Source organism: Micromys minutus, assembly GCF_963924665.1.
Source record: "Micromys minutus genome assembly, chromosome: 21".
NCBI lineage: Eukaryota > Metazoa > Chordata > Mammalia > Rodentia > Muridae > Micromys > Micromys minutus.
The window spans coordinates 33,610,043-33,633,905 of NC_137956.1; the positions used below are offsets into that span (position 1 = coordinate 33,610,043).

Consider the following 23,863-nt stretch of genomic DNA (forward strand, 5'->3'; position numbering starts at 1 on the left):
AGTACAACATCTAAGGGCTGATATCATCCTTTCTGCACTAATATAACATAAGTAGTTAAAGAAAACATCTTCGGGAGTGATAAAGGATGACTAAGGGGCACACATGGTCTTTCAGAAGGAAAGCCATATTAATATAATACACACTCTCTACCGGAGACTGGAGTGTCAAGAGTCTCTTATAAGCATCACCTGTCAAAAACAAACAAACAAAAAACAAAGACAAATGACAACAAAAACCTGCTATGGCCAATGAGCTCAGGCAGGAAATAAGAAGTGGGACACTGGCAGGAAGAGAGGATTCTGGGAAATCGTGAGAGGCGCGAAAGCTTCACATGGGAAGATGTAACATGACAGATGCCTTGTTACACATGCCTGAACACAGATAATCAGCCATGTGGCAGAATATAGATTAAAATAAATGGGTTATTTTAAATTACGACCCAGTCAGAGAAGAACCTAGTTATATGGCCAAAGTATTTGTGTATTTTGAGCCTGAGTCTTATTTCTGGGAGCATGGGGCTCAGAGGAAGAGCAGATTTCTACGCTGGAGAGTATTAGCACACAGAGGAAGCAGATCCAGAGACTCTTGAGTAGAGGAGGGATAAACCTGGCCAAACCCAGTGGCTCTGCTTCTTGAAACCCCTCCCCTGGGTCTCTAGATCATGTTGCATCTGGAGCGCAGAGAAGCACTTGACGGGATGACAGACCAGATGGAGATCTGTGGGCCAGGACAAGTACAAATTGATGGATTCATAGCTGGCAGAATAGTGGTACCCAAAGAGGGGTCACCAGAAGCAGCTTCTCCCGTGGGATATCACAAGCTTTGCCTTCTTGGCATCGTTATCAAGGCTTAAATAAAAACATGCGAGAAATGCTTATCCAATCTTGACTACTTGAATGCTTAGCCAAAACCAACCAGCTGAAATGGACAGTTCTGCACGCTTAGGTTCAAAGCCATCCCACCAGAGTGATAGTAGATCTGTCGACTGGCAACAATGCTGCCAAGCTGCACGCCAGCAGCCAAGCATTTGGGCACAATGGGCACACATTCCCAACGTCACCAGTCAGCCCTCATTTGAGGCAGACTCCCAACAGGCAGACCTGTCTTGGACATCTCTTCCTGGTTATGCTGACCCTCGGTCACACGGCTGCCGATGTCACACCTGTCTAGTCTTGTCTTATACAACAAATTCACTTGATCGCTTGCATAACCTCTGCTTATTGACTGTAACAAATTGCACCCCCTCCCCCAAATATGGTGGCTTGAAACAATATCGTTTTATTATCTCTGAAAATTCTGAAGGCTGGACGGACTCCACTGGACAGTTCTCACTTGGGCAAATCAGGAGGTGGCATTCAGATGTTGGCAGGGCTTGTGGTTCTTTGAAGCCTCCGCTAAGCTCAAAGCCAATATGGCTCACTCATGTGGCTGGGAATGGCTGGATTTCCAGCTAGGCCAGGCTATCACCTGGGGGCTGTCAACTGAAGCACTTACAGACGTCATTCTAAGTGGCACAGGAGGCTTACAGGTGGTAAGCAGGTTTCCAGACCATGTTCAAGCTAGAGTCTCCAGGGATGAAAATGAAAACCACATGATAAACACCTAACTTTAGAAGTTACCGATAGCTTTGCCACATGTCACCCGTCAATAGTCATTAGGACAGTCCAGAAGCAAAATGAAGAAAACTGGACACCACTCTGACTAGGTCGCATTATAGAGAGCACGCTACATGGGAATGCTGCTTTAACTATCTTTGAGGGGTCTGACAGACCACAGATTTAATGACACCTAACAAGGATGAGAAAGAACACCATCATCGATGTCAACTGCAATGTGTCACCTCCCAGAATCTTCAGACCCAGGTCATTAAACTCTCTGTAGGCAAAGGCCACCACCCCTAGACGATTTCCCCACCTACCTTCTGCCCTTTCAGGAACTGACTCCCACATCTCCCAAACTTTTGACTCTCAACCATTCCTGCCTCTTTCTCATCTCCATTCTGATGTTCGAGTCAACGGGAGTTTTGACAGCCCCGCCTTATTGGACACACAAGAAGCCACCCAGCCCTAGGTCACTTGCAGGAGCCCAGATTTAAAAAGATAGAAGTGTGAACCCTCCTGAAAATATTCAAAGGAAACTCACGGGGAAATCGTATTTGCTTTTGATGTCTTGTAAGTGTGCATAGGGCATTCACTCACAAAGCCCATAGTTCTGACGGCGGTGTGCTTTCCTCTGAAGCCCGAAGAAGCTGGGGGGGAGGGGGTGGGGAGAAGGCAGCTGGGGACTTTAATCATCTACTAGCTAGATCACATTTTAAATCCCCCCATCTTGGTTCTCCACGTCTCTCCTTCTTGTCATTCTGCCACTGCAGGCATCTCTTTATAATGCCATGGCCTTTTGCCATGGGAAAGGTGCTATTGCAGACACCTGACTTTGAGTGGTGAAATGTCCTCGTATTAACAGAGGACATCAGCATGGATCCTCGTGTGTATGAAGCTCAATGAGAGTCACACTAGTTTCCTGACTGTTTCCTGAGCTGCCTGTCATAAACTGTCTCATGGGAATAGGAGACTGACTTGGGCCCAGAAGGGTCCTGACAGGACCCTTGGCCAAGCTGGGCTTTAGCTTTCCCATATGCAAAATGAAGATGATGATGTTTAGCTCTTAATGTTCTTGTGAGAGCACACAAATAATTCCTCTGTGGTAGAACCTAAGACAAGACCCATGTTCAACAGGCAGACCTCTGTTCTCCTGGACTCCCAGAACCTAAAGAGATTGTGTGGCCCATTTCAGAGAGCCAGAAACCCCAGGGGCATTTCAGGATGGAAAGGTGAGCTGGAAATTCCGGGCTTCTAAGGGGACCTTGAGAGTACCAGTCCTGCCACAAGGTGATGTCCCCTTCTCTCTATTCATTTCTGTTCTCGTAGTCCACATCTGAGATCTCCCATGCAGCTCTGATAGGGAGAGCTTCTCTCTGAACTGACTCTTTTCCATGAAGAGACAAGTATATCTCTGTTCCAATCCAAACACTCTTCAAAACAACCTTTAACCTAAGGCAATTGTCTGAGAAGCTACAGGTCCAGGGGAAAGCAGGGGGTAGGGTGAGATAAAAGGTGGGGTAAGGGCAGGGGTGCTTTAACCCCAGTGCCTGGGGAGGGAATGAGGAAGGTGAGCAGTCCTTGTTCTATAGCTGCTTCCTGGATCTGAGGCAAGGGTACAGGTGTTGATGGGAAATCAGGTATGACCCCCACAGGGCTGTCCCTCGTTTCAGTCCATCTGCAGCAACAATCTATTCCTCCAACTCCCATGAACCACCCCAGCACTTCTGAGAAGGACACAAACCTCCTGCCAGGTAGCTGGGCGTAAATTCCTTAAGAGCAAAAGCAGGCTATTTTAAAATCGAAAGGTCTCTGGTATAACTCAGATCTGTGTCTCTGCTGAATGAGGCAAGATAGAAACAGAAAGCATTTTTGGAGAGAGCAAAGCTCTCCAAGGAGAGGTTGGAGTGGCCCTGCTCACAAATGGCACAGGATTATTCTCTGCCTCTTTAAATGTCACATTGAATAAAATCACGGGCATTCCTGGAAGTGTGCAGGCAACGTGCTGGCCTTGGGGAGTAAACCCCCCCCCTTTGCAAATGAAATGAAGGAGAAATATGTATATATTGCTTAGTGCCCACCACCGCTCCACACACTCCACCAACTTCTGTCCACTCACCATCCAACAATAGTTGATCATGGAAACCAGAAGAGACCAGGGACACAGGAATCGTGGGTGTGAGGAGTCTGTACTATACCTACTGTGTTGGGCTATTCCTTATGCATAGACACACAGAGCCTGGAGCCTACAGTATAGTGAGATGGTTTGTAGGGACTTGGGCTGAGTTACCTCTCATTCATAGCAACACAGAGGGCAACCTAGAGTCTACAATGTAAATGGTGCATGGTAGATGAAGATCAAAAGCCACAGGCCAGAAAAGCTGGCTTCCATGCAGAAGGGTAAAGTGGGGTTAGGTAAGCTGAGGTAAGGGGTCCCCCTCCCTCCCTCCTACCATCCCCTATTTCAACAGTGCTTTCTACTTCCCACATTTAGCCAATGTGGCTGACCTACTTGGTGCGTGGGCCCAAGCACGGACTTCCCCACTTGCTTTGGCCTACCCCTGTACCAAACCCAGGTTAGAAAAATAAAAGTTTAGAAAGGCTGGGCCCTGGTTTGTGGCAAACAGCTGGTCCAGACTCCCCGGTTTCCATTCCCAGGCACACTGACATAGGCAGAGGAACTTTTCCCACCCGAGAATCCACAGAGAACACTATACCCCCACAGCACAGAAGTAATCCCCCTTTACACAGGAAAAGATCCACTACCTTATTCTCTCCAGGTCTTCAACCTGCTGGATGAGGGTTATGCATGAACTTCCAGCCCTCCTCCCCAGACCATCAAGAGCAGCCTGTACCGCATGCATCTTCAGCCCTCCCGAGTCTCCAGTTCCACAGTCTATCCTGAAGACCTCGAGACCTTTCTTGCCACTGTCATCCCCAGAGTTGATCCACCCAGTGAACTTTCCAACAAGGAAATGAATAAACCCAAGGTCTCTCTGGAACAACCTGCCCACTACAGATTGTCTCTTTCATCTGATTTCTGGTGTTGTTGTTGTCAAGCCAAAGTGGGAATGGAGGTGTAAATTCTCTGAGTCAGGAGGAGGCTCCAAACTTTCCAGGAAAAGAGGAAGCAGCTGAGGCTGCTGAGGACATATTCAAGCATCTCAGATAAACATAAATAAAGAAACCATTGCAGTAGAGAACTTGCTGTTCCAGAATCACTTGGGCACCAGGTTTTCTGGTTGCTTGTCTGAATGTATTTTTGCCTGTGATTAAAGGGCCCAGCTTCCATCCCTGAATTGTAACACATCTTGTCCTAGTCTTTGTATAAAAGCATTCAGCTTCTGGTCCAAAGGTCTTTAAATGCTGGAAGGAAAAGAAAGAAGGGAGGGGAAGAGAAAGGGGAGGAGGGAGGAAAAGGAGGAGGGAGAGGAGGGAAAGAGAAAAAGAGAAGAAGAGAAAAAGAAGGGAGGGAGGGACGGGTGTGGGTGTTACACATACACATGCACTAAATTAATTAATAATGGGGAAGTGCCAATCTCACAAAAGAAATCCTTTCCTACCAAGGTACCCAATCGGCAGACAGAGGGGAGACCTGGGACCTTCCTAGAACAGGCAGCTGGAGTTCTGCCCAACATGAAAAGTAATAGATAGAAGAAATGACAGTCATAGCAGTCAGCAAGAGGGTAAGCTGAGGCACTAACAGAGCACTAAGCAGTCTGCCTGACTCCCACACCGTGCCGAAGTGTGTGAGAAGAGGTATCCTGAGAAAACAAGACAGGAAAATCTTGGAGGCAGGAGCAGGACTCAGAGCCAGGAGCACAGGCTGGGACTCCATCGTTTACTTTCTGCAGTTCCGTGACCTTCCTGTGGGAGGCTAGGCCACTCCCTCCGCCACACCACAGACAGGGTTTTTAACTTTGGGAAATATTCATTAAAAAAAAATTGGGAAACAGAAAAATGTCCCGAGGTCAAAGATGATGTATGACCCCATCAAAAAGAAAAAAAAAAAAAAAAAAAAAAAAAAAAAGAAAGAAAGAAAGAAAGAAAAAAGTCCCTGGCATCAAAATAGCAAAGTAAAAATAGCTACATCAAACAGCTGTGCCAACCTTCTCATCGTGTCGGGGGAATATAAATTGGTTTAGCCTTTTTGGAGGGCAGCTGGCAACATCTATCAGACTTTCAAACAAGCCAAGTTCCCCCTTAAACTTCCTATTTTGAAATGATATCGATCACACAGGAAAGTTAAAGGGCTCATTCTTCCAAATACCTTCCACCTTTATTCCACCAATTTCCAACCTTTATTCTACATTTGTCTGCCCATTCTTCCTCCCTCCACATACTTTAAGAAATATATCATAACATGTATGTATGGCTTTTGGCATTGTGCATAGTATATTATATTATACACACATTAGTTTTCATTGATGACTCCTCCAAGAGTACACCCAAGGGCTTGAGAACTTTCTGGTCTTTTGCCGATTAATTCTTGAATATTTTTTTTCTTAAGAAAAAGGATATCTTCATATCTGACCATAATGCTATTATCAAATTTGGGGAATTGAACATTTTTGTTATATTTAATTCATCTATGTAGATACTCTAATTTTAGAAGCTAAGATTCCAAATCATCAATTGTCCAAGTCTGCACTAGGGCAAATTTTTTTCTATCTCAAGTTTACATATAATATATATCATACATATATATATATGGGTGAAGCCTCTGTTCTGCTAGACAGTGTAGAAACCTAGGTCCATCTTGTAAAGCTCAGAAGCGAGACATAGATGAGGCCATAGCTCAGATGTGTTCCAAGCCGGAACAGCTGGAAGCGTACAGAGCTCCTTATCAATTGGGCCCACTGGTGAGAGAGTCTGTGGTGCGCATGGGGATGCTTCCGGTGCACCTTCTCACCCCCTTCTGCAGGACACTCTGTGAAGAGGAATCATACCTTTCTCCATTCAAAGAAAACCCCAAGGGGCAGGGATCACAGTTCAGTCAACAAAGTGTCTGCAGCGTAAGCATGAACAGCTGAGTCTAGATCCTCAACATGCATGTGAAGAGCCCGGGGTGGTCACATGTGTCTGTAACTCTTGAACTGGGAGTAGAGATAGGAAGATGGTTAAATTAGCCATGGGCTCACTGACCAGTTAGTCTTGGCATCTGGTGGACTCTGGGTTCAATGAAAGATCCTGCTGGAGAATTTAGTAAGGCAGAGAGTGATAGTGGGAGATTCCTAATGTCAACTTCCAACCTCCACACATACCTGCTCACACACACACACACACACACACACACACACACACACACACGTACACACATACGTGTGCTCCTGTGCTGCACAAAGGGAAGAAAAGGGGAGGGAGGAAGGAAGGCCCCTCAGCTGCAGCAAGAAGGCCTAGAGAAGAAGTCTGTGGAGCTCTCCAGCCTCCTGCATCCATCACCGTGTAGGTGGGGCAACTGCTGCAGTGTGCCTGTCTCACACACAGAGGCACACAATAAAGGACAGAACCAGGAGTGACATATGACACATGGGTATAAGCAGAGAAACACAATACCAGGTAATCTGGACTGTGGACTCCTGCTGAGGGGCCCCCAGTCTCATGATAGAAACCCGCTTCCTAAGTCCTGACTGCCACCCATCTAGCTATGTGCTTCTTTACTTGTCTTTGTAGAGAAGACAGCCCAGTCCATCCTCACCCCTAGGAATGAGACCAGAAGATATCGTCTTATCTAGAGACAATATATGGTCTCCCAAGTACACAGGGCAAAGTAGCTTGTTGGGCAAATGGTGGGTGACTTCAATTCTGATGCTTCCAAACAGTCATCCATGTTGAAAAGGTTCTCGTATCGTGATCTAAAGAGCAGGGGCAAACGATCTGAACATCTATTTCATCCAACAATGTCTGTGAACAGTGAGAAGTGCACAGAAACCCCGTCATCAGCTATTAGGTAAATGAGAATGGAACTCAACAATGTCACGCCATCATACGCCCACCGGAATGATTACCTTTGAAAAGATTGACAATACCAATTGTTTGGGAGGATAAGAAGCAACCTGGAGCCTCACGCACTGCCAGTGTGTGCCTCATGCATGCCAGTGTGTGCACAATGGCACAGTCACTGTGGGACACAGACTGACAGTCTCTTACAAAGGTAAGCATACATTTGCCGTAGTAAGCAGTGCTTCTACCTTTCAGTATTTATCCGAAAGAAATGAACATGGATTTTTTTTTTCATTCTGTATCTCACAGACATGTGCTTGTTTATTGTAGCTTTGCTGGTAAACAACTAAACACTAGAAACTAGAAACACTAGTCTATCCGCTGATAAGTAGATAAGGCAGTTTAGATTTACTTCTGCAATGGAATAGTACTCAGCAATAAAAAGGACTGATTCAGCAACAAAGAAGACTCTCGGGTATATTTGCTAAGTGAAAAAAGCCAAATGAAGATGAAGAAAGTAGCAATTACATGAGCACCTGGAAAAAGCAAAACAACAGAGAAACCAGACCGGTGGTTGCCAGAGGCCATGGATAAAGAGAGGAAAGTTACAACAAAGGAAAAAGGGGATGCTGTGGGTGTGTTCTAAATAGTGTTTGTGTGGCGGCAACGTGTCGATCACTGTGTGTTGAGTCCTTGGACTCAAATGGTACAGTCCAAAGTCCACTGTCTGGGAATCGTATTTCGAGAAAGATTCATGTTTACAAAGACCAGACCTGGACTCAAGAAGCTACCCTCACTTGCTTGGAGTCAGGGCTGGGGTTCTGCATGTTCATGCCAGCATGACTGAGCATGTTAGAACACAAGACCACCTCTGCCCTGACCATCAGTTCCCACAGCCTGAGCCTCTGAGTTATCCCCATGTCCCAGCTCTTTTCTGGGCCCTGGTACCTCTCCAACAGCGAAAGGACCAAGTAATACCTGTCTAGCAGAGACCTTGTAAGTCAGTTACACTTGGCTCCACACCAAGTGATAGGAAAAGAAATGGTTTATAGCCTACTCTAACTCAGCTGAAGATGAGCTAAGCCTACCACCGGGCCCACTTCTTTAGACAGCTCATTCTCCACAGGGAGGGAGCCTAATTCTCCATCAGGAAGGAAAGTCAAAGCAACTTGAATTACAGAATGGTTCTTGGCCTGCCAAAGGCCTCAGTGTGGATCCTGTATCCTAGCTATCTGTGGCAGAACATTTCCCAGCATGCAACTTAAGAAAGGTAGCTTCAAGGGATCAGAAGGAAGGGAATAATAAATATCAACCAGAAAGAGGCTGAGAGACACTGGTTTATGTGCAGGAATCATATGACAGAAAGTAATGACGCCAGTCCCAGCCCAGATGGTAGGCATTCCCACATGGGATATCCACTGAGACAACGATCAGCAGTGTCCACATGGTGAGACTGGGACAGGAAACACGGTATGATGTAAAAGAATTACAGCCGCACAGGCTCTTGAGAGCTTCCCTCACAGGGTACCCCTCGAGTACAGAGACACCCCTTCACTCTCCCTCAGTTTAGCACCAACATGAGTTTATCTGGTCCGATGGCTAGTGCTGTCAACCTGAGGAACCCAGAATCACCTGAGGGGCTATCCTGATCACATACATTGGAGTGGGAAGCCACCCACAGTGTGTGGCACCATTCCTGGTTGGAATGGCAGACTTCACAAATGAAGAAAGAGAGTTGAGCCGCTGTTTGTATTCACTGCTCTCTACTTTGAACTGACGACACACTGTGACCAGATGTTTCAGGATTCCACCTGCCCTGACTTCCACCTCTTGATGAACCATATCTGTAAGCTGAAATATACTCTCCCTTCCTTAGGTTGCTTTTGTAAGAACATTTTGTCCCAGCCACAGAAGGGTGGCTAAGATATCTGACATTACTACGATACTAAGCCAGAACTGCATCTGTACAAAGAAGGCTTTAACAGGGCCAGCACACTGGTGTCCACAGAGGGACTAAGGGAAGCCCTCCCAAGATGGCCTCTCTCCTCCCCACAATCGTATGTCTCTGTCCTTGTGGCAGAGGCACACACAGCATATCCGTTCGCTGTTTCCAGCGGGTGTAAAGTAATGAAGACAACTTCCAAATGAGAGGAAATTAAGTGCTGGAGCGCAGTCCCCGCATTGTCAGGCTCAGCCAAGCCAGCGCCTCCTCAGAGCACCCGCTCTGTGCCTGATACATTATGACAAAGCCGTAATTGTTCTTTCAGTCTTTCCCCGATATTTCATAACAACGTGAAGTGGGAGTCGCAAAGGTCAGCCGCACTGTAGAACAAGCATTGTTCTTATTGTCCCTTTCTGAATGGTGGCTTCCATTTGCCAGGCTGCTCCGTGCTCGTGCGTCTCAGCAGCCAGGCCTGGTGCTGTTTAAAAGAAGCCGTGCCACCTACTCAGGGCAGAATGTCCTAATTTGCTAAATGGTCTTGGACCACCGTCTACCCGCATCAACTGCATCAATACCCTCATAGGCAAGCTCGTGAGTACACGCACAGGAATGCACAAGAGCATAGGCAGACACACAGCACAGGCACACGTATACACATGCACATACACATGCATGTGCATTCTCTCTCCCTGTTTCTCCCTCTCCCTCTCCCTCTCTGCTTCTCTCTCTCCTCCCAAGCAACTCACTCTAAACTTATGAATGGAAACAGCAGCAACTGTCAAGTCTACAAGACTCAGGTAACAGATGCTTTTGTCTTCTCCCGGGGACAACAGCACTCCTATCTGGTAAATGACAAAGAAATTCTAAGACTTTCCATGAAGAGTGTTTCAAACCTAGGCTAAAACTTGACTCTGGGACAAAGGGAGATGAACTAGTCGGTCAATGCACTTGCTGTGCAAGGATGAGGACCTGAGTTCAAATCCCCAGCACAGATGTAAATATCTTAGCATAGCTGTTTATTCAACATTAACCCCAATGCTTAGGGGCAGGCTAGCCAGCCTAGCTGCAGGATCATAAGAGACCCCAAGGGAGAGAATGATAGAGTAGGAGACCCCACATCATTCTTTGACCTCTTTCATGCATGCATATTCATACACCTACAAACACACACTCACACACACACATCACACACATTACCTCTCAACCTCTATCCCCCCACACAGATGCTAGTTTGAATGTATTCTGATAGATCTCCATAGGTGGCAAGTGACATGTCTGTGAGTGAAAAGTAAGAACTTGGTACTAGTGTCCAAAACCCAAGGAGAGTTCCTCAGGCATGCCACATCTCTTGAGCCTCAGCTGACAAATCTATGCAATGGACTCAACTCCTGTCTACTCACTGAATACTATAGTATTCTCTTCCTGTAGACATACTTTACAGAACAGACTTCGTCGGGACCCAATAGATTTTCTGCGCATATCTAGATGCACAAGTTGTAGAGGACTTTGCGTTTTGGGTCAGGCTGGGGGTGAAACCCAAAAGATGCTGTGAGAAAATGCTCCTTGAGTCTGATCAGGGGATCTGTCTGCAGAGCGTTTGTACCTACCGTGAAAGAGAGCAACAGAGAGACCTGGCAGGCAGTGTCAGGGAGCAGCTTTGTAACTGATCCCTAGGTCTTGATAGTTGCTAAGAAACTATTGAGATGCAAACAAGTTGGTAAATACTTAACAGCAAGATCCCAGAATAGAGAGGGGAGGGGATGCTTTTAACTAGTCAGGTGAGTGGAAGGAAAATAGGAAAAGTATTTTTTCCTGATTGGGGAAGGAATCACCGGTTTTCCTGTGGAGCTGCAACACTGTGCTATAGAGTTTAAAAAAACAAAACAAAACAAAAAACCCTGCTCTTTTCCACTTGGCTGGGAGTAGAGGAAAGTTGGAACCTAGAGCAGGGAGTCTGGGAAGAACAAAGGTCTCCCCTGATGAGCTCTAGGCAGACTTTAAATACTTTTCTTTCCATTGAGAAGGGTTACTTCAAGTATGAAAGAGGCGGTGCCTACAAGCACCTTCTGTCCAAGCAGGAGGCCCTGCCCCAGTCCCTTGCACCCAAGGTTTTAAAAAGGCTTGGCTACCTGTGTACAGACAGGGGGGCTGCTGGAGCTTGAAATGGATTCAGCTGGGGATCCTGTGTCAATGGAATATGGTGGACTGTATGTGGACAAGACAGCCAATATCCTTAGCTTCCTCTGTCTTCACACAGGGGCACACCCTCACTACCACCACTACCACACACACACACACACACACACACACACATACACAACACACACACATACACACATACACAGATACTCATGCACTCAGACACACACAGACATATACACACACAACACACACACTCAGACACACAAACATACACAGACAGACACACACACAACACAGACATACATAAACACACACACTCAGACACACACACTCAGACACACACAACATAAACAGACATATACAGACACACACATATAAACATACACACACTCAGACACACACAGAGACATATGCACAACATACATAGACATACATAGACACTCAGACACACATAAATGGTGTTTGGGGGGTATTCTGCCATCTTGAACAAGTTTCAAAACCTAGAGGAAAAAAAGAATTGAGAATGTATGTTGGAAACTATGAATCAGTACTTTGCTGGTGGGAAACAGAAGGGTGTAGCTAAACTAGGACTGGCAATGGCTGGAAAGAGGAGAAGGAGCACCTCACTGGCCCTCCTGGGTGCCTTTCCTTTATTCTTGCTTTTCACTGAGCTTTCAGCTTCCATGTGAGGTTAAGTTTAGACGCACCGGTGTCTACAGAGGGACCCCGAGTGTCACAGTATGAAGGAAGCCAATACTCTTGTGCTTTGACAAAGAGCTCCACTGTAAGAACTCTTCCTTCTGACTCAAGGGGAGTCACCAGAGCCTTAAAACCACTTGGCCTTTCACCCAGTGCCAGTGCACTCCATTACTCTAGAGAGAGCATCCTCACCAGGACAGAAGCTGCCTGCCCAGCTGCCTCTAGCCTTCCAGTCCTGTCCATTTCTAGCTTTCACCATGTCTCCAATGAGACTGTTGAGTCCTAGTCTCCGCTTTCTGGCCTCCACAGCACACCCTTCCCCTTCCTGTGCATGTGATGGTTCTTGCTCCATTATCCAGTCAACTAGGAACACAGAACTGGTGTGGTAAATGACTACCAGTCTTACATTTGTGTCTGCTTCCACTAGCAACTGTATGTTGACATTTTTGTAAGGAACTTGTCCTTTCACACCTCAAGCTAAGCAACTGGGGTAGGTCAGAGATAATTTCTCCAACCCACCTAGCTCCAGATCATGTGACCTGGCCTGGCCAATAATAATGTTCCTCCTGTGACAGAGCCTGGTTTACTGAGAGGCTAGGGATTTATGGAGGGGACAAAAATAAGGGTGCTTGGGGGGGCAGAAGGTTAAGAATTTATATTTCTATTGATAGTTCAAGAGGCCATGAGTTTGACACTGCCAACAGCCATGTGACCAGCACACAAGACAGGATGGAGTCCACAGAATGACTGCATCTTTTTCTCTGTTAGGTCTACCATATCTACTCTACAGTTTTCTATGCCTTAGAGGAGCCACCTCCATGGATTGAGCCAACCCCAATGCCCTTTGTCTCAGGGAGTGTATGCATTCATGCCTGTGTGCTGTGTGTGCCAGAGAACACTGGGCACCTTACTAAACAGCTCTCCTTAAGACAGGATCTCTCACTGAACCCGGAGCTCACTGATTGGCTAGGTGAGCAGGCCAGCAAGACCCATGGGTCATTCTGTCTTAACCTCTCCGGCACAGGGTGCAGACATGCTGCTGGACCTGTCTTTCACACAGCACTGGTGATCTGAACTCAGGGCCTTGCAACTGTGCCGCAGTCTCCCCACAGAGCTCCTGCCTTCTTGTTGAGTTCATCCAATATGAGTTGCTGGCAAGAGACAGAGTAAAGGAAGACGTGAAAGGAGACAGCCTCAACCTTATTCTGTGCAGTCTGGGCAACGGCTACATTCCTACCTGTGTCTGTCCCTTCTCAGGAAGCTCCTTTTAAGGAACACTCTGGCCAGGTCCTGATAGCCCTAGGGTACATAATGACCCGGCACCGCTGTGATCTTGCTCCATCCCGATCCTCACTGGGTCCAGTTAACTCTTTGCATATTTCTGTAAAGAGTTTCCTAAGTTAACCCTTCAACACTGCTGTCTGTTTTCTCTCAGGACCCTGGCTGACACGGACAGGAACTAAGGAATAAAGGGTCCAGAGACAGCATGCTGTCCTGGAGAACAGTCATAATTTCAGGCTCAAACGGTCTAGCAATAACGAGTGTCCCTATTCTGTTTTTTTCTCCAGCCTGAGTTGAGCATCTGTCACTACAAACAAAACATATGGTTGGTGGGCAAAGCCTAAAGCCTTTGGTGGAAAACTCTGGGTGTCCACCTTCGTGAGAAAAAGGATGAGAACCACCTGGATCTCTCGTTCTACCCACCCCCACCTCTGACGAGGCCCTGTCCCTCCTCCAAGAAAACCCATTCCCCCAACACACATGGCTGGTCTTTATCTCACACACATATGCAGGCTATCTCACACACACTCATACACGCAGTCTCTCTTACACACACACACACACACACACACACACACACTTCTTCCTCAACCTTTCTGGCTTGAAGCATGGCCCTGTCCTCATCTCCCAGTGATGAACCATCCACACACCCACCTGCATCCTTCCAACATCCTTTCCAGAGTAGCCTGTAGTTTCCGAGCCTCTGTCTCCCCCACCAGTCTGCTATTTAGTGAGCTCCTTGAAGGAAAGGCTGTGTTCTTTATCTTAGTAGTGCTGGTTCTCAGTGTAGCCTTCCTCACACAAATGCTCAACAAAAGTGCTCTAGGTGAACACAGACTGCATGCAAATGCTTGCCCTGCATCTCTTACCCGAGTTGCCCCTTACTGAATCTGGACTCTCCAATCTGGGAGTGGCTCGGCCCTTATGTGATACTCAGAGACGAGGCTGCTTTACCTGCTGAGTAAGGCATCTTCTATCCCGGTTCAGTTGGACCAGACAGAATTCCGGCCAAATCAAAACGTATCCCCCATGATGAGCATGCCGGCTTCCCCTTCAAACAGAAAGAAAACTTCTTGCCTCCAACCTTAATTTGCCCAACCCTGTTCTCAGCACTCAAAGTCACATCCCATCTGTATCTGAAATTATGTTGTTTGTCTTCCTGGTGCCCAACTACGCCACAGTAGCCAGCCCACTCCTGAAGATGGAGCACCAGGACTCTACACATTGTAGGAGGTGGGCAGATGTTTGTAAAACATACATGGATGAAACACAGTATCTCCTCCACCACCCCAGCCTTCTCCCGCATGGCTTTCTAATTCTCTCTGCCATTTTTCTTCTAGGATTTCCAGGAAATTCCAGTTATCAACTGTTACATGCTCATTCCAAACCCAGTGTCTTTAAGTAATGGTGGCATCTATTTTGTTCTTGAACCTGCAGTTCAGACAAAGCTCTCGAAGAAGGCCTGTCCCTCCCCACTCAGGGAAAGCAGTGGTGAGAAAAAAATGGAGTGGTAGCCCCCTGAAGGCTCATTGCTGTCCAGCATCAGAAGCTGATTATGGACTGGAACATGAGCTGGGGACATACATGCACGGGATATCCCTGTGACCTCCCTCTGCCACCCGAGTTTCTTTGACAATATGGCAGCTCAGATAAGAAAAAGGGGGAAGGGAGGGGAGGGAGGGAGGGAGGGAGAGGGGCGGGGGAGGGAGGGAGGAACTGGCTTTTTATGGTCTTTTATGACCACAGCAGATGGATACAATATTCATGATTCAGCTTTAAACATTCCTTTTCTTTCTGTGATCAGACCCTGGAGCAAGGCATGCTCACAAGCAGAGGTGTCCACTGGGGTAAACCCCAAACTTTGTCTGGAGCTGAAAAAGATCAAAGGGAAACTCAACAAATCCATCTGGAATCCGGGAGGTAACACTACATACAGCACAGGGTCAGATGATCTCTCAGGGGGTGAAGATATTCAGGGCCTGTCAGACGTGTGTACCCACGTTTGCCTGTATGGAGTTGGAGAGGACAGCAGTGGGACACAGCAGGGAGGTGAGGAAGGAAGAGTTGGGATGGCAAAGTGTCTTTCTTGGGTCCTGCAAGCATCAAGGAACCAGCAAGGGACTCAGACACGTGGTATGAACATGAGAAAGATACCACGTACCATGTCATGGCTTCACACCCAAAGTGTGTTCTAAGCAGTGGCCTCTCTGTTCTTCCCCCAAACAATGAATTTTCTGGTGATACCGATACCCCATTGTTCCCCTCCAAGCTTTCTGATCATTCCTATTTCTGCAGTGTGCTCATCCTCAGAGAAGTGGAGACACCCTGGAAGGGGCTTCCAGTCCCGTGAAGACCACGGCAGACATTCAGAAGCAGCAGCAGAGTTGAGGGGCAGAAATGGGTATGAGAACACTTGGGACGCCTTCCCTCTCCTCCAGCTCACCTCCCAGCTCTGAGTGTCCCTGGCATTAATGAGATAGACAAAGCAAGGGTTCCATGCTACTGTGATAGAAACACAGCACAGGGAAAGCAGAGGACAGTTGACCACAGTGCCAAGCTGTGGCTCTCAGATAAGGCCAACTCTTGGCTACCGAAGGCCAACTTCCTGCTGGGTCCTATCATGGTCATGAACCCCAGAGGGCAAGCCATTGCCCAGAGACTGAGAAGCTGAAATAGTTCCCAGCCTAGGAAACTGCCCAGCACTGAGGTTCAGCCCAGTGTTTTCCTCTGAAGCTGTTCAGTCTGCAGCTGGCCAGAGGAAAGGGAGTAAGTAGTTGGTCAATCGGGAAACAGCAGGGCCCAGGCTGAGACAGGTAGGACAGGGCCCCAGGGAAGAAACAGAGTTACCCATCAGCCTCAAGCCCTATTTCTAGCAGGTAAGACTATGGACAGAGACCCAGAACTGCCCAGTACACTAATCTCTTCACCACACCCTACATACACACACACACACACACACACACACACACCATACCTGACTACTTCCTCAGCAGCAAGGATAGCCAGATTCCACTCTGCAAGCATTTGAACTCCAGAACCCAACGAGTACAAGACCCAGAGGACTTGTGGTGAAAGGAAGCAATCCGTGACCCCAGAAGCAAGGGGAGGCGCTTAGAAGGAGTGTGCAAATGGAAGACCCTGAGGTTTCCCTCCAGTTTTCAGAACAGCTGAGGCAGCTCTACACAACTAGAAGAGACCCGAGATCAGACACAGAAAGAATGGCCACCTGGGACCTTGAATGACATCAGGCAGGACAAGGGGTAAGGTTCATATCATGGTCTAGAAGTAAAAGCTCCCAGTTTTAACACACACATAAGCAAGGATTAGTATCAAAAGTGCTGAGCTGAGGGTCTGGCAAACTATTTTGGGTCTTAGCTGTGGGGCAGTTAAGGCCCATACAGGCCTCAGCTCCCTCATCTGTACCCCAGAACAGATGCCACTGAAGTCCTGGACATTCATGCATGGGGTGAACCTTCCACAAGTGGGTGGGAAGCACAGTCCAGTTCTGACGCTAGCAGTACCTGAGTGGTTCCTAGACAGCCTGTCTAAATCTTGTCTCCTGTTCTGTTGCATGTGTTGAGATGGCAGAGGAGACAGGCCTGCTGTGTGCTCTCTGGAGCTTCTTCCGCCTCTTAAGCAGACCATGGAGTGTCTGGCTCTGAAGTGCAGAGACCCTGCAAGCCAGTGTCAGGGCTTCTCTCCCCTCGGCTTGCCCACTCCCCTCCTGACCACCCACCTCTGCCCATTTCTCTGCTCATTATCACCTCCACTAGGAGGTGGAGAAGAAGAGCAAGGAGGTTAAATTCAAATCAGTCATTTTGTCACTTGCTGCCAGAAAGCAGAAGGGGAGAGATGAGAGACATGAGGGGCCTCAGGTGCAGTCTGTGGGCAGAAATGAGTCCTGGTAATTCTCGGGAAATCTCCTAGATGTTTTCACGTTGGCCCAGTTCTGCCACAGAGAATGCTGGGGGAGACTCCTATGAGCGGCCTCCTTAAGCAGCTGATAATGGTGTCATCTGCAGCCGCAGAGATTTCACCTGACCTAGGGAAACATCTGTACTGGTGACAGAGAGAGGCAGGGCCTGCTCCTCCAGGCCTCGCTCCCTTTAGCGGGTGTGTCATCAGGTGGCACTAGCTGCCAGCAGGGTTATTGGAGTGCAGCGAAGGTCTCCTGATCTTTCCGGAGTTAACCCTCCATCCACACTTGCTCGAAAGTAAGAGGGCAGGCAGGTGAGGGAGATGCTTTGGGAGCTGAACGCCATGGCAGAGTCAAGCACACAGCCGCTATGGGATTTGTGAGACAGGGGAGCGTCTGTTTCTCCAGAGACTGTTAACTGAGGGGGGAGTCCACACTGAATGTGGGCGGCACTATAGGCTGAGGAGAGGAGAAGGGAGGGGAAAGGAGGAGGCTAGCCCAACGCCAGAGTTCTCCCTCTCTGCTCTCTTCCTCCATCATGATTCGGACTGCTCCGCAAGCCTGCCCCTAAAGGTGACTGAGTCCTTCCAAACCATGGGTAAAATAAATGGCCCCTGCTCTAAGTTGTCTGTCACAGCTGTTTTGTTTGTTTCTGTCACCGCATCACAGAAGGTAACTCAGGACCCATTTGCCAGGCTAGGGTAGAGATGAAACTCACTAAAGGAATCAGAGACAAAGATATCTAATGTCAGTGAGAGGCACCTGGCACACAATTCTACATGGTGCCAATGGGGACCAGGCTACCACATTGTCTGCACTGCCCACATGTGCCTAAATGTGCTGTTAGCCAGTAGGCATTCCTACAGCATAGTCTGCCCCATATGAGTGCCGGGCCAAGGCCCTTCTTGATGTGCACCAAGCCTTCCTCCTCATTAGTCTAGAATAACTGGACATTGAATGCCTCAGAGGACCTCAAAAGAATCTTCACATAGTTGTGAGAACCCGCTGTGAGGGTCCATGCACTAGTCTCAATCTCCCAGGGGTTGCCTTGCCCCTCACAGGACTTCATTTGCAATTGTTCATCTGCCCGCCACTTCAAGTCGAGAATATGCCCAGCTCCAAGTTTCTGCTATTCTCTCTGCATGGTCCTCGCTCCCAGTCTGACTCAACATTGAGGAAACTGAGTCACGGGAAGCGGTAGGGTGACTGTGCATCTGACTGACTCCTGAGCATTTGGTTCCAATGAAAAGTAGATTCCCACAAACAAAGGAGCCATCCATCCACTGTCCTTTAGGTCTCCTTCGAATATTCGTTCTTTATAATTTAACCTGCAGAGATGTGGCCAACAAACCAGCATGGTGGTCCTAAAACATCAGGGATTTTTTTTTTTCTTTTTGCTGGTGCTGATGTCCTGAGCATTTAGGCAGTATCCCCTTTCAGTGCGTGTGGTTGAACACTCCAGCCCAGGGGCTCCACCTATAGCTGCAACCAAAACGGAATCTGCAGACAGAGCCGAGGCATTTCGCATGCAAAATTTTTCTTTTAAATATGAAATCTCTCCCAAGGCATTACTTTATTATTATAGTAATTTCCTCAGAAGGGCAGACATCCAATGCTCTGTTTCTCCACCATCTTAGAAGACAGGGAAATTTAATAGAAATATTCGGGTTCCCTAAGTGGTTAGTGCAGAAGGAGAGATAGAAGGATCTTCTCCAAGGAGCAGGCTCCTGAAATCCAGGTGGTAGGAATGCTCCAGACCTATGGTGGCAGGTAAGGGCCTGGGCCATCTCCATGAGACACTTCTTCATGTGTCCAGGGTGGAGGCAGGAGGGAGAAACCTAGGGGAGCTTTTCGAGAATTGTCTTTTTATTGTCAATGTGGAGTCATTTCTCTTCTCCAAGACCATGGAAACCTGGAAGTCCGAATGGTCCGTGAAGACCCCAACAGTCACTAGCTGAGCTGGCACCTGTTAATGGCGGCCAAAACCAGTTCCGTGTAAGCTGGAGGTGGAATGAGGAGGTGTGGCTAAGAACGCAGACTCTACATCCTGACTGCCTGAGTTCAAATTCTGGCTCGACCCCTTTCCAGGAAGTTATCTTTGTCAAATATTAAGTATAACCAGTGTATCTCAGGCTTCTCATCTGAAAAATGGGACCAGGCTTGATAATAAGAATGTTGTAAAGACTGACAGAGGGCTATGTGTGCATGTGTGTGCGTGCATGTGTGAGTGTGTGCATGTGTGTGTGTGTGTTCATATGCATGCGCATGTGCGTGTGTTGTGTGCATGTGTATGTGCACATCGGAATACTTCTCCCCAGCAGTTTCAAAATCTACCAGTACTAGGCTGCCTGTCTCTCGGTCGTCCAGCACTTTGCAAAAACTGTGGATGCCCAAGTCATTCCAACTCAGTTAGCTGACTGAAATGAAACCTCCCCAAATTTTGGACTGCAGTCTAACATGAACCATTCTCTTGACAGTGTCTCCAGGGGGCACCTGTATCAGAATCTTCCACAGAAAGTGCACTTGCTGAACTTGGAGCCAAGAGCCTACAGCAAGCTTCCCAGGCACATAGAGGCTTCCAGACATCTGAGAACCCCTGGCCACTATAGTTGTCCCCTCTATGGGGTTTCTCCCTCTTTCCCATGCTACAATAGCATGGCTTTTTTGAGTCCTCACGTTCCACAGAGCTCTTTCAGACTAGCTATAGAATTTTTTTTATCAACTTAAAAATTATACAAGTGTCTGTTCAATTGCAGCCCCATCTCCCTTTAACATAGTACAAAGTATATACTCAGAATCGTACCACTGGTCCCAGTATCTAATGGGTGGGCCCTAAATCCACTAGATAGTGAAAGTACTGGGGGTGGGTGGTCTGGGTGAGAGTCTCCAAGTGACAGAGTTAGAGATAAAAAAGCCAGAGGCCATGCTCTGGTTTGGGGGCCCTGACTGAAATGAGAACACAAAGGTTTGGAGAAGTAGGGTGTCAGTGGGGAGACTTTGTGTCCCAAAGCCCAGAGGACATCAGCGCCTTTCACCATCTGTCTTGATCCCCTCTGAAAGTCAACCCAGGAGGCCCAGCGAGCCTTTCTCCTGCTCTGCTTCTGCTAACACCTCACAGAGCTGACTGCTCAAGGGAGACAGGCAGGAGGGCAGAAGGAAGGAGGTGCTCTCTTTCTGTCTTTCCCCACACAACCAGCTTCCTGTCTGATGGCACGTGAATTTGAGTCCCTCTACCCCCACCCCTGCCCTCAGTTAGACCAGCTAGTGTAGAGCCCAGAACACACCCACTATTTTCCCCCTCCCTCCCTCCCTCCCTCCCTCCCTCCCTCCTTCCTTCCCTTCCTCCCTCCCTCCTTCCCCCACCCACCCTCCCTTTTCTCTTTTTTACCTTCCTTCCTTCATCCAGACACAGGTCACATAAGGACCGGTCTTCCTCCACCCACATCTCCCCATCTGGACCACAAGTGACAGACACTCTTCTTTTGTACCTGCCCCAGCTTACACCGAGGACCTGCCTGAAATCCACCCCAGAGATCCCGGGAAGAAGGCAAGACACGCAAGTGGCTGGGACCACAGAGAACACTGCCTCCCCAGAGCTGAGTTTGGGGAGGGCCCTGCTGTCTGTGTAGGCGGCTCATTGATCCGCTCCTCTGAGAATTACTCTGTGCTCATCACCAACCAAATGAGGCTGGCCCCAACCCAGCCAGGCAGGCGGGAAGCGGCTGCGGGCTCCGTGCCGTGCCGGGAGAGGAGAAAATGAACCTGCCTGTTGTCATTGGAGAAAAGGAGGGAGGGAATGGTGTGCTCTGCGTGAGCTGAGCGGGGACAGGAGGCTGCTTTAATATTCTGCTGAATGTGATGTTTCTTTTAACCCTTTCAGAGACCCTCCAATCCCCAGAATAAGGCTGCCAAGCGAGGGAGAAAGCGCCCCCTCCCCGCGACCCCTACACCAAGAAGGGCCACAGCTCTGAAGTAGACGCCAGCAGGCCTAGGTGACGACGTGGCCCTGTACACCAGAGTGAGCATACACAAAGACACGTCAGAGAGAACAAACAAACAAACAAACAAACAAACCAAGTGTTTCAGGAGGAGTGTGCCCTGGTGCCAGATTTGTTTCCACGAATTACTCTGCAAAACTATTTCACCTATACCGCCGTCATCTACTGAGACTCGAGGCCAAAAGCGCACTTCCTAAAGTGTACATCAGAGACATTCGGGCTCCCTGAGACCGAATCCCTGACCCTTCAGACCAGACCAGCGCAGCCCCAGGCTGAAGACTTGAAGCCACCCCCAGCTCACAGCCCTGTAGGTCACCCCCACCTTGCAACCTTTCTCACCCGGCTTTGTTGCCGTTTGGTACCTATCCTTCTCTATTTCGACCGCTTCTGCACGTGTCTCGGGATGAATCAACCTCAAGCCTCTGCTGGGTGCTGAACACACTATGTTAGTGTAAACCCTGCACATTCCAAAAGTCACACACACACACACACACACACACACACACACACACACACACACACACACACACACACACACACACACAAAGACCAGCAGCCTCGCAAGGCAGCAGGAGGTGAAGAGCAAACAAAAAGCCACCTTCAAGAAACAAGCGGGGGCTTTCTGTGCAGTAATTGCTGCTTCCTCGCTTCACCATCTCCACAGAGACTGGGCAGCGGCGGTCTGGGCCACGGCTAAGCTATCTTCCCTGCTATGACCGGGTGGGGCATGGGGGTATGCCAGTTTCTCTTGGAAATGGGCAGTGCTCTCTGGAAGGCTTGGAGACGCTGGACCGATGTCGGTCTGGAGTTTCCACTAAGCAAGTCAGTTTCACCTGGAACCTGCAATCCAGCCGAGCAAGCTCTCAGATGGGAACACAGCGGGGGAAACCGAGAGCTGAGACCCTTCCACGAGGAATGTCCGTCCGGGTGGAGTCCACCTGGCCAGAGACATCATCCATCCGGAAGTGGGGCTTCCAGCAGGGGTGGCGTGGCGGCGGCGCCTCACCCCAGAGTTGCTCCGTTCGAGATAACTCTCAACTGTTCCTCTACTGAGACGCGTCCCTGGAGGTGGCGGCCGCCGCGGCTCCGCAGGGAAGGTTGGGGGCGGGGAAGGGGGCGGGAGGCGGGGAGGCGAGCAGGGATTTCCCACGGGATTCGCGGGAGCCCTGAGCGCCCGGGCTCCCGGGTGCGCCGAGTAAGGGGTCCGCTGAGCGGGCTTGGCTGGCTACCAGCGGGAGGCACAACCACGGTGAGCCAGCAGGGATAGGTGTCTTGGCTTGTGGGCTCGCAGCCACGCAGTCTCTTTTAACTGCCGGACGAGTTTAAGCACTGCCAGCACTCACCCGAGCCCACCCCTGTTCCAAAGCTAAAAAAGCGAGCGTCCATCTCGCTCTTGCTGTCCCTGGAAGACTGCAACCTGGCAGCTTCTAGGATTGATCCCCCCCAGGGTGCGGTCAATGGATTTGGCCCCTCTCGCTAGGCAGCCACTTGCTGGGATACCAGTAGGAGCTTCTGTGATTCTCCCAGGCAGCTTTTTCCTGCCGAGCCCAGAGTCTGGAAACCTCGGGACTGGGAAAGGGAGACAGCAAGCTACCCGCTCGCCAGCCAGCGCATCCAGGCCCGGGATAGAAAGAGCCGGAGGTGCCGACTCTAAGAGCCCAGTGGCCCGAGGTGTCGCTTCCCAGACCAGCTTCGCCCAGAGCTAAAGAGCTTGCACCGCAATGCAGCGGGATCCAGGCTCTCTAAGCCGGGAGATGTCCGGGGATCGTGCTGCCTGGGAGCACCGGAGCGCAGGAGCCAGGAGACTCTGCGTGCGAACCTGCTGTGGCTCCCAGGGCACAGGGCATGCCTGTGGGTACCGCCCCAACCCGGTGCCCCATCTCTGCCCAGGCTCGGGAACATCCTCGCCCTCCGGTACCAGGATGCCCCGCTACGCCGAACAGTCAAAGGAGCCCTGCGAAGCGCGTGGCACCCAGGAACTGGCAGCCGGCAGCCACCAAGTTGCTCCGCGAAGGGTACGTTACCTTCCATCGCGGCCACTGCAGATGCCAGGAGGAATAGCAGCAGGCAATCCAGGGCCATCGCCGGCCAGCGGCCCCCAGGCCGAGCCCCAGCGGAGACGCGCCGCGTCCCAGGGCGCCGCTGCGCTCCCGGCGGGTGGCTTCTCCGTGTCCTTTCGCGCTCTGGCCGGGACCGGACTCCCCGGAGCGCGGCGTGGGCGTGGGCGGGAGTGTGCGCGCGTGGGGCGGTGCGGGCGCGCGTGGATGTGGGTGTGCATGTGTGTGTGTGTGTTTATGGGAGAGGTGGGTGTGTGCGTGCGTGTGTGAGAGAGGGTGAGGGAGA

The 23,863-nt window shown here is 49.4% G+C and overlaps 1 protein-coding gene across 2 annotated transcripts in view; it reads right to left on the bottom strand.

Moving 5' to 3' along the window:
* Positions 1 to 23,602, bottom strand: part of EPHB1 (EPH receptor B1) — a gene marked incomplete at its 5' end in the record, with an annotated part of 415,761 nt that extends 392,159 nt beyond the window's left edge. For both annotated transcript variants that reach the window (XM_080934568.1, XM_080934567.1), the window contains one exon: positions 23,545 to 23,602. In XM_080934568.1, the coding sequence (XP_080790694.1) occupies positions 23,545 to 23,602 (58 nt within the window). The remainder of the gene's footprint in view (positions 1 to 23,544) is intronic.
* Positions 23,603 to 23,863: the final 261 nt, after the last annotated feature.